The sequence below is a fragment of the Dipodomys spectabilis genome, unplaced genomic scaffold (genome assembly GCF_019054845.1).
Source record: "Dipodomys spectabilis isolate Male_0828 unplaced genomic scaffold, ASM1905484v1 ptg000023l, whole genome shotgun sequence".
Lineage (NCBI taxonomy): Eukaryota > Metazoa > Chordata > Mammalia > Rodentia > Heteromyidae > Dipodomys > Dipodomys spectabilis.
In genome coordinates, this window is record NW_024870700.1 from 5,794,371 (window position 1) to 5,808,450 (window position 14,080).

A 14,080-nucleotide genomic window follows, 5' to 3' on the forward strand; every position below is an offset into this window, starting at 1 on the left:
TTACCATAGCTCCTGAAATTGCATTAACCATTTAACTACTAATTTTTGTAAATGACTATTGATTTCTTCCAGTAACTAATTTACAGAGATAGTCCTGATGTATTCTGGTTCTGATCCTCACAGCCAATCCACTAAATCTACTATCATACTTGACAGAATAAATGCTCATTCTCTGGAAGAAACAGGCTTAGAAGATGGTTGTTTTTTTTTTTTTTTTTTTTAACACTTAGCATCCCATTTTGTGATGGAAAGGGACCAAAATTGTTCGGGGAAGAAATGAAGCAAAATAGACAAGGGTACAAAGGCGATATTAATGAGTAATTCTGTGTGAAAATAGCAGTCAATGCTTTGCCTCCATGGAATGCTCAAGATCACAAGAAACAGATGTACATGTCTTTTGCATCGATCAACTCCAGGTTTTGTTGATAACAAACTCACACCAAACACATTTGGGCAAGAGTAAAGTGACTCTCAACTCACTGTCTTTATGGTTGCCTTTTAACGTCAAAACGGGAATTTCGCAAAATGATAAATGTTTCCGACCGATATGACCACTTTTCCAGGAAAAGTGTAAACCGGATTCCCCACCTCACCCGGAAAGGACAAGGCTGCTTTGCCTCACCACTTGCTTGTCAAGGGGCGTTCACCTTCCCTTCTCTGTTCTCCCTACTTCTGGTAAATTGTTTTTAAAAAGAAACCTTGCCATTCTTCCACTTTGTGAGTTGTATATTATGAATCTCCTCAGGGTCTTTTTTTGTCATAGATTTCATGTGGCAATTGGGGATTGACCCAAAGCTTTCTCCTTCCCCTCAGGGATCATCTTTTCTCAGGGCAGGCTGTCACATTGTACTTCCTTTCTCAGGTGATGCTGTGAGATTGTTCTTCCTCACTGTTGACCTCTCCAGACCTATTCCTAAGCCAGATTCCTCAGAGCAACCAATTCAGATTTCAACTGTATCCATTCATACTTGTCATATGTTCCCTGTGACACATTGCCATTCATTTGGCCATGACAGTGTTAGAAAACTATGTCTTCATCTTGTTTTTTCTTTTTGTCGCTCATGGGGCTTGAATTCCGGGCCTGGGCGCTATCCCTGCACTCTTCAGCTCAAGGCAGGCACTCTACCACTTGAGCCACAGCGCCACTTCTAGTTTTCTGGTGGTGTATTGGAGATGAGTTTCATAGGCTTTCCTGCTGGGGCTGGCTTTGAACAGCAATCCTCAGATCTCAGCCTCCTGAGTAGCTAAGATTACAAGCATGAGCCACTGGCACCCAGCCTTGTCTTCATCTTTATTTATATGCATCATATGCATCATCATATTCATATGCATGTGCAAAGTCCTGGGCTCAATTCCAAGAATAAAAATAAAAAATATTATGATGATAATGAAATATTGTTCTCTGGTTACAATGTGTCAACAGAGATTTATAATGTACATCATAATGTACAACATTTTCTAGAGCTAAATCTTCTCACATTTATTATGAATAACACTTTGTAGCTACTCCAGATGGTATATAATATCTAATAAGTGTAGGCTACTAAAGAAATAGTGAGTCAGATGCTGGTGGCTCTTGCCTGTAATCCTAGCTACTCAGGGAGGCTGAGATCTGAAGAGTGGGATTCAAAGCCAGCCCAAGCAGGAAAGTCTGTGAGACTCATATCCAGTTAACCACCAGAAAACAGGAAGTGGTGCTGTGCTTCAAAGTGGTAGAGTGCTAGCTTTGAGCAAAAGAAGTCAAGGAGAGTGCCCAGTCCCTGAGTTCAAACCCCATGACTGACAAAAAAAAAGAAGGAAGGAAGGAAAGAAGGAAGGAAGGAAGAAGGAAGAAAAGAAGGAGGGAGGGAGGGAGGGAGGGAGGAGGGAAGGAAGGATATGTATATTTAGAATCTTTGAACAAAATTATTCCATCTCACCATCCCAGAGAAACATTGACTACTACAAACATATCAAGATGTTACACCTAATTGTATCTCACCATAAAGAGTGGTGGTGTATTTACTTTAAAATCTGACTTAGGTAAAAGTAAAGGGCCAATCTTAGAACAAATTATCTAGCTACTAGTAGCATGAGTAGATAAGAGTTCATCATCCCTAGAGGAGTCAGGGTATTTTCTGATGACGATTTGGATAGAAGAAACCATGAAACACTTACCTTGAGCCCACATTGGCTACAAACAACAATTATGAAACAAAGTGAAAATGATAAATATTTGAGAGAGGAGGACAGGAATAAAGGGCAGGTTTGCTTGCAAAAGTAGAATGTATAGAATGGATATCAAGTTGATGCCTAATCTTTAATATACAGGAAAATGTAGAATCGATTTTATTTTTTTCTTTTACTTTGCTGATTTAGATGAGCCTTATTGAAGTTACAATACCCTTCTGTTTTCCTTTCCTCTATCCTCCAGCTTAAAATTTCTTTGAGGGTTACTTAAAATTACTTTCTTACTTTAAATATCATCTCATCTCTGTGGTAAAGGTATCTTGGCTAGTGCTGTCATTTCTATATAATTCCAACTTTTGAACTTTCTGAATATCTCTCTTACAGTTTTCTTTTTTCCTTCAGAATTCTTTCTTTCCTTTCTTTTCTTCAAAGGATGCACAATAACTACCCCAAATAGAATGCATATAATTAGTTCTGTGTCCTGAAGCAAATCACATAAATATTTCCTCACTCAGAGAACAGGATGGGAGACCTACATACAACAGAATTTGTTTTAAAAATGTATATCATGTTTTTAAAGACCAAGTCAAATTATTCTTCTAAGATAAACATGAGGAAAATTAAATTTTATATATGGATGCAATGTGTACAAATTAGTCATGACTCATGCCACATATTATCATTTTCTTTATAACCTATTTTATAGAATAATGAGGATTTAGCCAAGGACTTCGAACATGCTAGGAATGTGCTCTAGTATTGAGCTACATCCTCAGACCTTAGAGCTTTTAAAGAGAGACAATAAACTTTAAAAAAAATTACTGTTATTGTAATACAGCAGAGGGGCACATCAGTTGCACTGGACATAGATGAAAATGAACTAAGCAACCTAAAGACAGCGATGGGAAGGGAGGAATGAGTAGGAAGAAGGGAACAGCTTACATTAAGCAAAAGGAAAGAAATGTACATATCACCTGATGTGGAAGAAATAATTGTATTGTCAAAGCTCATAGCTCAAACTTTATAGACCATGATAATGACAATGTGCATTGTGAAGGTTAAACTGTGTTAGTGACTTTAACTAAGTATCATTATTCCACAATACTGTGAAATATGTGAAATTTATGTAATCCCCTAATCTCAATTAAAAAAAGAAAAGCTAGAGAAGGGGTTGGTTAGGAGCGATGGGTGACAATGTTGTCAGACACCTTGTGTTCATACACTGTTTTGTAAAATGGGAACTTCTTTGTACAACCACTTAAAGATAACAAAAAAATTAAAAATTACTGTTATTGTAAAAGTGATGTACAGAGGAACCTTAAGGGGATGTCAGAAAATAAACTTTTATTTTCAAAATACCTACTATGCAACTGAAGAGACAGAATATTGATATTACATATATAACATTTTGATCTATAGTTAAGGATACCACTTTGTAAATTTTACACACTGATACAATTCACAGATATATGGACAAAAATTACCATAGCCTTAGTACTGTTTATGATCAAATAACCAGTATAACGTGTTTTTGTGACTGAAAATAATATTTGAAAAGATAGGCTGAGTGGCAGATGTGATTTGTTTACATACATCCAGAAGACTAGAACAGGAATTCGAGTACCCATATCTACTACAAATGAAAAATTAAAAACACAAGCCAAACAACAATTACAAACAGATTCCTCTAAAAATTCTACTTTGTCATATTACAATTTTGAAATCATCCTTTCCAATTTAATCAATCAAGCTGTTGAAACAGCAATAACTTTAAAAATTGCCTCAGCAATGGAAGAAATAAAGGAAATGATCAAAAATACTCAACCCCTTGACATTTCTGTTGCATACATAAGAAAAAATAATAGGCAGTGTTATTGTTATACAGGAAAAAATTACCAGTAAATTATCTCTATCTTCTATAGGGAATAAAAAGCAGGTAGAAGTTACCTGGGAACCCATGTTCAATTTCGATATCAAAAGAAGCCTACAAAATTACAAGATAGTTTGAGAAAAGAAGAAACCTTGTATTATAAATGTTTCCCAGGGATAGGAAGAAAGATGAAGAGAAGAACAAAAGCAGAAAAATAATGAGCACAGGCAGAAAGAGAGATGAAGGCAGAACATTAGTGAAAGGAATAAGGCAGCCCAACGGTTCTCTTACTCTGTGATTCTCTTTAAGGTTCTCTTCAGAGCAAGTTTGACATCCTTGTTCCTAAGGCTATAAATGAGGGGATTTATCATGGGTACCACAAGAGTATAAAATACTGAGAAAAACTTGCCCTGGCCCACAGATTCATTCGATTTTGGTTTGACGTAAGCAAGTATCCCAAAGCCATAAAATAAGCCAACAGTGATTATGTGAGAACCACAAGTACTCATGGCTTTGGACCAGCCCTTACCTGATGACATATGAATGACATTAACAAGAATAAAGCCATATGAAATTAAGATAATGAGGCTGCAAAGCATAATAGCTGTACCTATCACGACAGAGCTTACAAGCTCATTGGCAAAGGTGCTGCTGCAGGAGAGCCGGAGGAGAGGGAAGATGTCACACATGTAGTGATTGATGACGTTGAAATCACAAAAGTTGAGCCTGATCATACACCCTGTGTGGAGCATGGCTGAAGCAAACCCCATGAAGTATGTGCCAAATATCAGCAGAGAACAGGTCCTAGGGGACATGATGACCGTGTACTGCAGAGGCTGACAGATGGCCATGTAACGATCATAAGCCATGGCTGTCAGCACGTAGGACTCAGAGTTGACAAAAAAGCAGAAGAAAAATAGCTGAGTTATGCATCCAGCATAGGAGATGATGTTCCTCTCCGACACAAAGCCAACCAGCATTTTAGGAGTAAACACAAGGGAATAGCAGAAATCAATGAATGACAGATTAAAGAGAAAGAAGTACATGGGGGTGTGAAGGTGTGAGTTAATGCAAATTAGGTTCATTAAGCTCAAATTTCCCACTACAGTGATTATATGGTTTACTAGAAACAGGACAAAGAGGGGCATTTGAAGCTCAGGTTGGTCTGTCAATCCCATAAGAACAAACTCTGTCACTGAAGAGTCATTTTCCATAGCCATCTTCTTCACAGGGAGATGCCTCACAGGCGTACAGATTCAGGTGTCCAGACTCAGGATCGTCCAAAGATAGACAGCAAGACATCTAAAGGATCAGACTTTCTGTACTGATTGCTGAAAAAGCTCCATTTCCTTCCTCTCCCACCCACTGATGTGTGTCTCTGGTCATTAGATGGAGATCGGACCTTTGATATGTTTAGATATTATTTCCTTCCTTTGCTTCACTCTGCAGTGATTACAGCTGAAAAGAGCAATAAATAATGGCATTCTCTTTGAACTCCAAATTTATATATAACTTTGAGTTGATAGGAAATTATTGAGACAAAGCTGATTCAAATGTTCACCATTATTTTCTTGGTGGATGGACTGCAAATGACTTTCCTTCCTGCTTTGCATTGGCATCTGAGTTCCAGGTGATTGTAGCAGGTGACAGTCATCTGCTAGAAGTGAGCCCTCAGTAATGTGCCATAATTTCCACTTAATGATTTCTTCAGAACTTTTTTCAGAGTACGAAGAAAAATAGCACGAAGAAGAAGAAGAAAACATATATGAGTCTCTAGACTATTACCTCACTTATATGAGAGTTTCTTTTATGCCTCATACTTCTGGGCTAATTTATTATGAGAAGCACAAAAAAAATATTCTCTTTGATGATTTCCTCTGAGGTTACTGAGCCCCTTGAGTTTAGAAATTACTGACTGCATGTTTACGTTCTATGCCATCGACTTAACATTGGACCATTGGAGAATTGAAGTTGTCTACTCAATTTATAGTTTCTCACAGGGGATGTATTGTTACCAAGACAGGTAGCTGTGGTTCCAGTCACTCTACTCTTCATGCCTTAGCTCTACAAAGGGGAAGTCCATGAACACAATCAGTTGCCCTTTCTAGTAAATTCCTTCAGTAAGTTTCTGGGATTGCATTGTGAAATATTTTATCATGGTTTAACACTGAGAAAATGATGTTATAACAAACAAATTGAAAGAATAGGAAGAGACCCTCAAGTCATTCTGAGTTTAAATCCAGACTTTTGGACTTCCTGACTATATAACTCTTCAGAAGAAATGTGACTTTTCTAACTATTATTTATTTATGTTTTTATGAACATGTAAGTGTGTGTGATCAGTAAATTGAGAGCCATGAAATTCTGACAGTTGTGATAAAAAATTAATGAACCATAAATTACTCATAAAATATTAGAACTGAGCTGCACTGAACATAGATGACAGGTGTTAATAACTTGCACATCTCACCTTGTTCTACACAGCATTTCTCAACCTTGGCACTACTGGCATATGGATGAGTTTTACTGTGTATAGTCTGTTTAGAATAGAATGCACAGTACCCCTAGACTCTACTCATCAGGTAATGATACTATCCTGTTACTCTCCCCCCCACAAAAAACATCCCTGCTAGTTTGGACCATCATACGTTTTTTTTTCCAGATATCATTGTAGATTTTGGTGTGATCCTGGGGTGATATGCCAACGTATGATGGTTAGCATGCTGCGTTCTTGCATCTAAAGGTCAGTGGTAGTTCTCTCCTTAAATCCCAAAGGCAGGTCATAGGAGCTAAGAATTATTTATGGAAGGTCGTAGAAACTAGAAGCACTCTCCCCTAAACCAGTCATGAAACCTATTGATTTTGTAAACTTCTTTCCACTTCTCTGCATAAGCTATGCACATAACGGAATCTCTGATCTTCCCTGTATGACAGTGGACCCTAAGATCAACTAAGATCCTAATATCTTGATCTCTACTAAGGAGAAGCCCTTTGATACATTTTTCCTTTCAGTCTAGTATATTATATGACATCTTCATGTCCAATATTATTTCTACATTTATTCTTCATTAAAACTTACCATAAAATAGCTCTACCTTGGTTTTTGTTTTTGTCTTCCTCCTGTGTTATGAAAATGTTTTGAATAACTGCATCTCTTAATTTTTTACTCTTACTAATCTGCATTTTGTTATAAGAGTCTTAGCAAGGAATCTTAGGAGGATAAAGAGTAATAGTACACCTTCCCTACCTTTCAGTGGAAAAATCATTTGTGTTTGTCAGTCTCTGGTTTCTGGACTACATGGACTTCTGGTACATCAGCCTCATAGATCGCTCCACGCCATACGTATTTTGTGTTCAAAGCTTAATGGACATAAGGGAAGTTCAGCTTTTCTTCTGATTCCCTGTGGCTGTCTTCTCATCTCATTTCCTTCGGCTTTTATCACCACCCAGACAACTAATGCACCATTGTCACCTCCTCCTCTCTCACTCCCTCACTCCAAGTCCCAGCTGATATGTCTCCTTTGTTGTCTAGGAGTTCTAAAATGACAGACAAGGCTTCTAACAAATGGTCGTAAAATGACCTTAATGATACAGTATTCAAAACAGATGACTTTTGTGATAAATATATACAAATGCATAACATGGAACTGGAGATTCAGAATCAGTTTGTTTAAGCAGCCACTCGGAGTTTTTAATAAGCAGAAAAGTAGTTCAAGTGGAAAGGGAAAATATCTTAAGTAATTTATGCAGGAAATACTGTGTAACCAGAAAGAAAGAAATACATCTTGACCTGTGTCTCACAACATGCAACAATATTTCTATAAAAGGGAATAAAACCATACACAGAAAGCTTAAATAAACTATATCTTCTAGAAGCAGATAGCATAAAGCATGTATAGGTTTAGATTTCATAGAGATATTCTAGAAAGCACTAAACTGAAAAGAATAAAAAGAATTTTAATTTCATCAACAGGAAAACGTTGTTATCCAGAAAGTATTAGTAGGCAATTTCAGTCTGAAATTTGTAATATGTATACTAGATAAATTGTTGTTCAGAATACAACTAAATGATGAAAATATGTTTCTATAATCAAAGATATAGTATAATAAATGTGAAGATGATTTAAAGAACATTTTAAATAAAGGCTTGCAAAAGACAGTACACACACGCAAACTCTCCAAACTTGTTTAACTCTGCAGATTTAATATCCAGAGAGCCTGCTCCTATATTTTTTGTGGCAGTCCTGGGGCTTGAACTTGGGGCCTGGGCTCTGTCCCTGAGCATTTTTACTAAAAGCTAGTATTTTGCCATTTGAACCACTGTTCCATTTCCAGATTTTGATGGCTAATTGTAGATAAGAGTCTCAGACTTCCCTGCCCGGCTGGCTTTGAACCATGATACTCAGATCTCAGCTTCTTGAATAGCGAGGATTACAAGTGTGAGGCACTTCTGTCATTTTAAACTCTTTGCTTCTCTTCCTCTATCTCTTCCTCATTTTCCTCCTTCTCTATTCCTTTTCTCTTTTTAAATTTTCTGAACTTCAAAAGGTTGTACAGGGGTGAAAATTTAACATTTCAAGCTATGTGTGGCATGCTTCTGGATTGAGTGACTCGATCAAAGTCACTCCATCCATCATTCCCTGACACCCAACCTGTCTCCCCTCCCCCCACCGCCCCCAGACTCATTTCACATTTTCTGTTTCCATTATCACTTACGTATATTGAGTAGTCTTGTTGTGTTTGTCTCCTGTTCCCTTTGCCATTCATCCATCCCTGCCACTAGACCTTACTTCCTTACAATTTAGTCTCAACTTCCTGATATTCATCTTGTTAAACTATTAATTGTTCCCAAGATTTTCTCGATGGAGTTCATGCCTTAAGTCAAATAAATCTTGCTGAGTCATGAAGGAGATCACCTGCTACTATAGTCTTGAGATTCGACATTCCTGGTTGGATTCCAAGTTGAGAAGAACTTTCTGTCTCAAAGGTCTAATTTAGGTCAATGGCACAGGATGTAAACATCGTCTCAGTAATTTCTACCCACAAGGGGCTCAGCCAGTCTCAGAGGAAATTATGAAGGAGACAATATTTTTGCTTCCACCCAATTGTCTCAGAAGTGATGAGCATGATATAGATTCTCTTTTGAGAGAGAGGTGTTGGAGGGATACATAAGATTGTTTTTTCCTTCTTGAAAGTGAAGACAATATTGTGGAGAAATTCTCAAATAGAAATCATGTCATATTCCTCAGGCCAGTCTTCTAGCAAACCAGAGATAGTTCTTCACTGATGGCTGTTATGGCCTTCAGAATCTGCCTTAATGATTCTTCCTTGTTCAGGAATCTGCCAACACTCAAGACAGGAAGGAGAAAGGGCTGTTAAAGTCTAGCAAGAAAGAGAAAACTAAAAGAAACAAAGGTGAGAATTGAATCAAGGCTTTACAATTCATAGGCTTGAAGTATTCATTTTTAAGTTCTATCCTTCATGAAGACAGAAGTGAGGAGAGAAAATGATGTTTAGAGACATTCGAATTCATCTCAGCATTTGATTAGCAGAGCTATTCATCTTGGGTGGGAGAAGGAGGTAAGGAAGATCACTCAAGAATCAACCAGTGAAGCGGCCTAAGACAGTCTTGGTTTTAGAAATCAGCAGCTCCTCTTCACCCTCTGGGATCTCCAAGTGAGGGTCCCTTGTTCATGCCACCTTTACCTGTTTCGACAGAACCTATTCATGAAGCAAATGGCTAAGATAAATGCCTCTTCAGTGACAGAGTTCATCCTTATGGGATTGACGAACCAATCTGAGCTCCAGCTGCCTCTCTTTTTCCTATTCTTGGTCAACTATATTATCACTGTGGTGGGAAACTTGAGCCTAATAAATCTAATCTGCTTAGACTCACACCTTCACACTCCTATGTACTTCTTTCTCTTTAATCTGTCCTTCATTGACTTCTGCTATTCATTTGTTTTTACCCCCAAAATGCTGGTGAACTTTGTGTCAGAAAGGAACATCATCTCCTATGCTGGATGTATGACGCAGATATTTTTCTTCTGCTTTCTTGTCAATTCTGAATGTTACGTGCTGACAGCCATGGCCTATGATCGGTATGTGGCCATCTGCCAGCCCCTAATGTACTTGGTCATCATGTCTCCTAAGACTTGTTCTCTTCTAATGTGTGGCTCATACTTGATGGGGTTGGTTTTTGCTGTGGTCCACCTAGGGTGTGTGATTGGCCTTATCTTCTGTGATTCCAACATCATCAATCACTACATGTGTGACACCTTCCCCCTCCTCCAGCTCTCCTGCAGCAGCACCTATGCTAGTGAGCTTGTGAGTTCTCTCGCTGTCACTATAGTTATCTTTATATCCAGCTTCATTATGTTAATCTCATATGGTTTGATTCTTTCCAATGTCTTTCATATGTCTTCAGGGAAGGGTTGGTCCAAAGCCTTGAGCACTTGCGGTTCTCATATAATCACTGTTGGCCTCTTCTATGGTTGTGGGATTCTTGCTCATATCAAGCCATCGTCTCCCGAGGCTGTGGACCAGGGGAAGTTTTTCTCAGCAGTTTATACTCTTGGAGTGCCCATGCTGAATCCCCTCATTTACAGCCTCAGAAACAAAGATGTCAAACTTGCTCTGCAGAGAACACTGAAGAGAATCACAAAGTGAGTGAATAGTGGAGCTGACTTTGTTCCTTTACCTCTGCTATAATCTATTTCCTCCTCTTCTTCATTACCTTATATTTTTCTCTTGTGTCTTCTTCAATTTCTTACTTTCTTTCTTTCTTTTTTGTTGGTCCTGGGGCCTGAACTCTGGGCCTGGGCACTGTCCCTCAGCTCTTCAGCTCAAGGCTAACACTCTACCACTTGAGCCACAGCACCACTTCCAGCTTTTTCTGCTTATGTGGTGCTGAGGAATCGAACCCAGGGCCTCGTGCATGCAGGGCAAGCACTCTACCACTGAGCCACCTTCCCAGCCTTCTTCATTTTCTTGTTAAGATTAGGGATCACAAAAAGATTAGGGATCCATTAATTCTTTTTTTTTAGTAAGCATACATACCTACAACCAGTAAGCATACATATATACAACCAAAGTTGGTGTGGATCTCCATAGACATGATTTCATAAGGTATTGAGTCCCTCTACTTCTGATCTATTACAATATTGACCATTTCCTATCATCGGAGTGATTTTCTGACACCAAACTTCAGGAAACTTGAAAACTGCTTTAGATCATACATTTATCAAGCTCTGTATCAGTCTTTTTCTTCATTTTCTTTTCACATTTGGTGCAAGATTTCTCCTGAAATATCTTTTTCACTCTTTTTTTGAAATGTATTGTAAAGTACTTTTTTATTAATTTTTTTATTGTGAAAATACTGTACAGAGGGGTTACAATTACATGAGCAAGGCAATGAGTACATTTCTTATCAAGCATTGTAGCCTCCTCCTTTGTTTCCCCTTACCATGCCTGTCCTCCCATCTTCTCCCCTCCCCCACCGAACCCCCCCTACCGCGAAGTTGTAAAGTTCGTTTTTCAGCATAATGTCTTGTACATCTCATTGTTGCAATGGGTCCGCCTGTATCCCTATTTAAACAATTTGTTTTTCCCTTCCCCTCCCCAAATTACACCAACATCAAATACAGTGAAAACAGGAGTTTTACTGTGGGGGAGGGACATACAAAGCAACAAAGAAATCATCTTATAAATATGTTAGAAACAATAGCAAGAAAGAAAAAAACATTTGAGTCATTATCTTGGGGTTCATTTCGCCTAACATCAACTTATCTGACCATTTCTGCTTGTCTCAGACATATACCCATTATTGCAAATAAGGGAAACCATGGGACCTATGTTTCTTTGGGCCTGTCTTACTTCACTTAATATAATTTTTTTCAAGCCTTTCCATTTCCTAACAAATGGGGCAATGTCATTCTTTCTGATGGAGGCATAGAATTCCATTGTGTATATATACCACATTTGCTTGATCCATTCATCTACCGAGGGGCATCTGGGTTGGTTCCATATCTTAGTTATAGTAAATAATGCTGCAATAAACATAGTTGTGCTGGTAGCTTTAGTATGGTCTTTTTATGATCATTCGGGTAAATGTAGTACGGAGGTTCCTCCAAAGACTCCACTTAGAGCTCCCCTATGACCCAGCGATCCCCCTTTTGTGCAGTACTTTTCTTGGACTTGGTCCTCCCTTGGTTCTCTGGTGCCTCCAATCCGGTTTTTGTTCTCTTTACCATGCACATGCACTCACCTAATGTTTTTTTTCTCCCTACACATCATACTACCCCATCATTTCTGTATCTTACCCCTGCATGGAAATCTAAGGAGTTGGATACTTTCTAACAATGTCATTTCCTTTTTTGTTTTCTAAGCCAATTTCCTATTGTTTCTACCTTCAGGGGGGTTAAAATTTATAACCATGTTTAACTTGATATTGGAGTATAAAAATTGTGAACATTTTAAGGATGTTTAATTTTCCACAATGATTGGAGTCTTTTTAAAAACCTTTATTCTAGATTCATTGCTCCTTCCTCCAATTATACTGTGTACTTCATTGTATTGTTTTGAGTCTATGGACATTTGAAATGGGATTAGGACTGATCCTTCTCCTGGTTTCCTGAAGCCCATTAGCAATGAAGACAGATTGTTTAAAGGCTATTTTGATATCAATAAAACTGCACTCAGTACTGTGTTCTCCCTTATCTATGAATTATTTCTATAAATATTTTTTAAGTGGTTCAAGGATATTCCTGGCTATAGAACAGAATATCACATGTATTGTTAGGACTTTATTTTTTTTCTTTATTCATGACATGAATTCCCAAGGAAAGATCTATTTATTCTAATAAGCCTGCAACATGGGAGTATAGGTCATTGGCAGAGTGTACCTGCGCAAGCAGCTGGTCCCAGTCTTTTGCTGCACACACCTCCGTAAACTCTAGAAGACTGAAGCCACGTTCCTCCATGCCAGTGGCTAAGACTTCCCTCTCTTCCCTCCTGGATCATCAGAATATCTTGGTGGTGCAAACTTTGTCTTTCATTGGCATAAGTGGCCTCCATGACTGGCGCCAGCCCAGTGCTACAAGTTGTGCCAACACAGTCCTTCATTAGCCCGAGTGGCCTTCTGTGACTGGAGCACACAGCCTTGTCACGCCCTCTTTCTGGATGTGTAAGTAGGTTTTTCAGCTCATTTGGGAGCAGCCAAAAGGCTGTTTCAGGACACCCCAATGACAGACTCAGTAATGACTTCTTTCAAGTAGTTTTCTTGCCCACTTCTTAGTTTATTTTTTTTTGTTGTTTTTATTTTTTGGTAGTCCTTAGGTTTGTACTAAGCTTGGGAGCCACTGCCACCAGAGCCACCTCTCTGCCCTGTTTGGCTTCAAAATGTTTTTTTATATATGGTATCCCTTTTTGCACACGGCTCACTTGGGATCAAATCTCCCTGCTGATATCCCCCGCCTCTGCATAGCCAGGATGGCAGATGTCACCACAACACCCCGATTGTTGTGTTGCAATAGTCTGCTACCTTTCTGTTTGATTGTTCTCAAACTACAATTGTCCAGATCTACACTTTCCAGATGGCTGAGATTATACAAATGAGCCACCATCTCTGGCCTTCTTAAGTACTTTGGCTTTTGTTATTGGTAGAGTGTCTGAGCTAGTACCAAGAAGAAAAGAGCAAGAAGTGGCACAGCTGATAATATCAGAGGTAAGTTTGCAACTGACAGTAGCTCATGGTGGGGGGGCGGGGGGCAGCCAAACAGTCTAGGCCAGCATGGCAAGAGACTGACAGCAAGGCTTGGAAGAGCTGTCGCTCTTCCTTCTGGGTATCCTCCCCTTGGAGGATAGGAATGCAATGCTTGACACCAGCTCCTTACTTGACCTAGCTCCTGACACGGAGGCTGTTGGAGTCAGATGTTCATGGTTGGACCTCAACCTGGGACTGTGTGCTACTGTAATCTTGATCTCAAGGGCAATGCTGACAGGGGCTCAGTATCCAAAACTGAAAGCTGGCACTGCCAGCAG

At 38.8% G+C, this 14,080-nt stretch overlaps 2 protein-coding genes across 2 annotated transcripts; one reads left to right on the top strand and one right to left on the bottom strand.

Annotated features, from left to right (window-relative positions):
* Positions 1 to 4,326: 4,326 nt before the first annotated feature.
* Positions 4,327 to 5,289, bottom strand: LOC122104186 (olfactory receptor 143-like). The gene has a single exon (XM_042674900.1). The coding sequence runs from the start codon at positions 5,257 to 5,259 to the stop codon at positions 4,327 to 4,329; it is 933 nt and encodes a 310-aa protein (XP_042530834.1). The 5' UTR covers positions 5,260 to 5,289.
* Positions 5,290 to 9,766: 4,477 nt separating this feature from the next.
* LOC122104188 (olfactory receptor 143-like) lies at positions 9,767 to 10,708 on the top strand. Its single transcript, XM_042674903.1, has one exon. It carries the CDS (start codon positions 9,767 to 9,769, stop codon positions 10,706 to 10,708), a length of 942 nt encoding a protein of 313 aa, XP_042530837.1.
* Positions 10,709 to 14,080: the final 3,372 nt, after the last annotated feature.

What these genes read in the sequence shown, in the direction of transcription:
- LOC122104186 (XM_042674900.1), bottom strand. Translation starts at nt 5,259, where the DNA reads ATGGCTATGGAAAATGACTCTTCAGTGACAGAGTTTGTTCTTATGGGA.
- LOC122104188 (XM_042674903.1), top strand. Translation starts at nt 9,767, where the DNA reads ATGAAGCAAATGGCTAAGATAAATGCCTCTTCAGTGACAGAGTTCATC.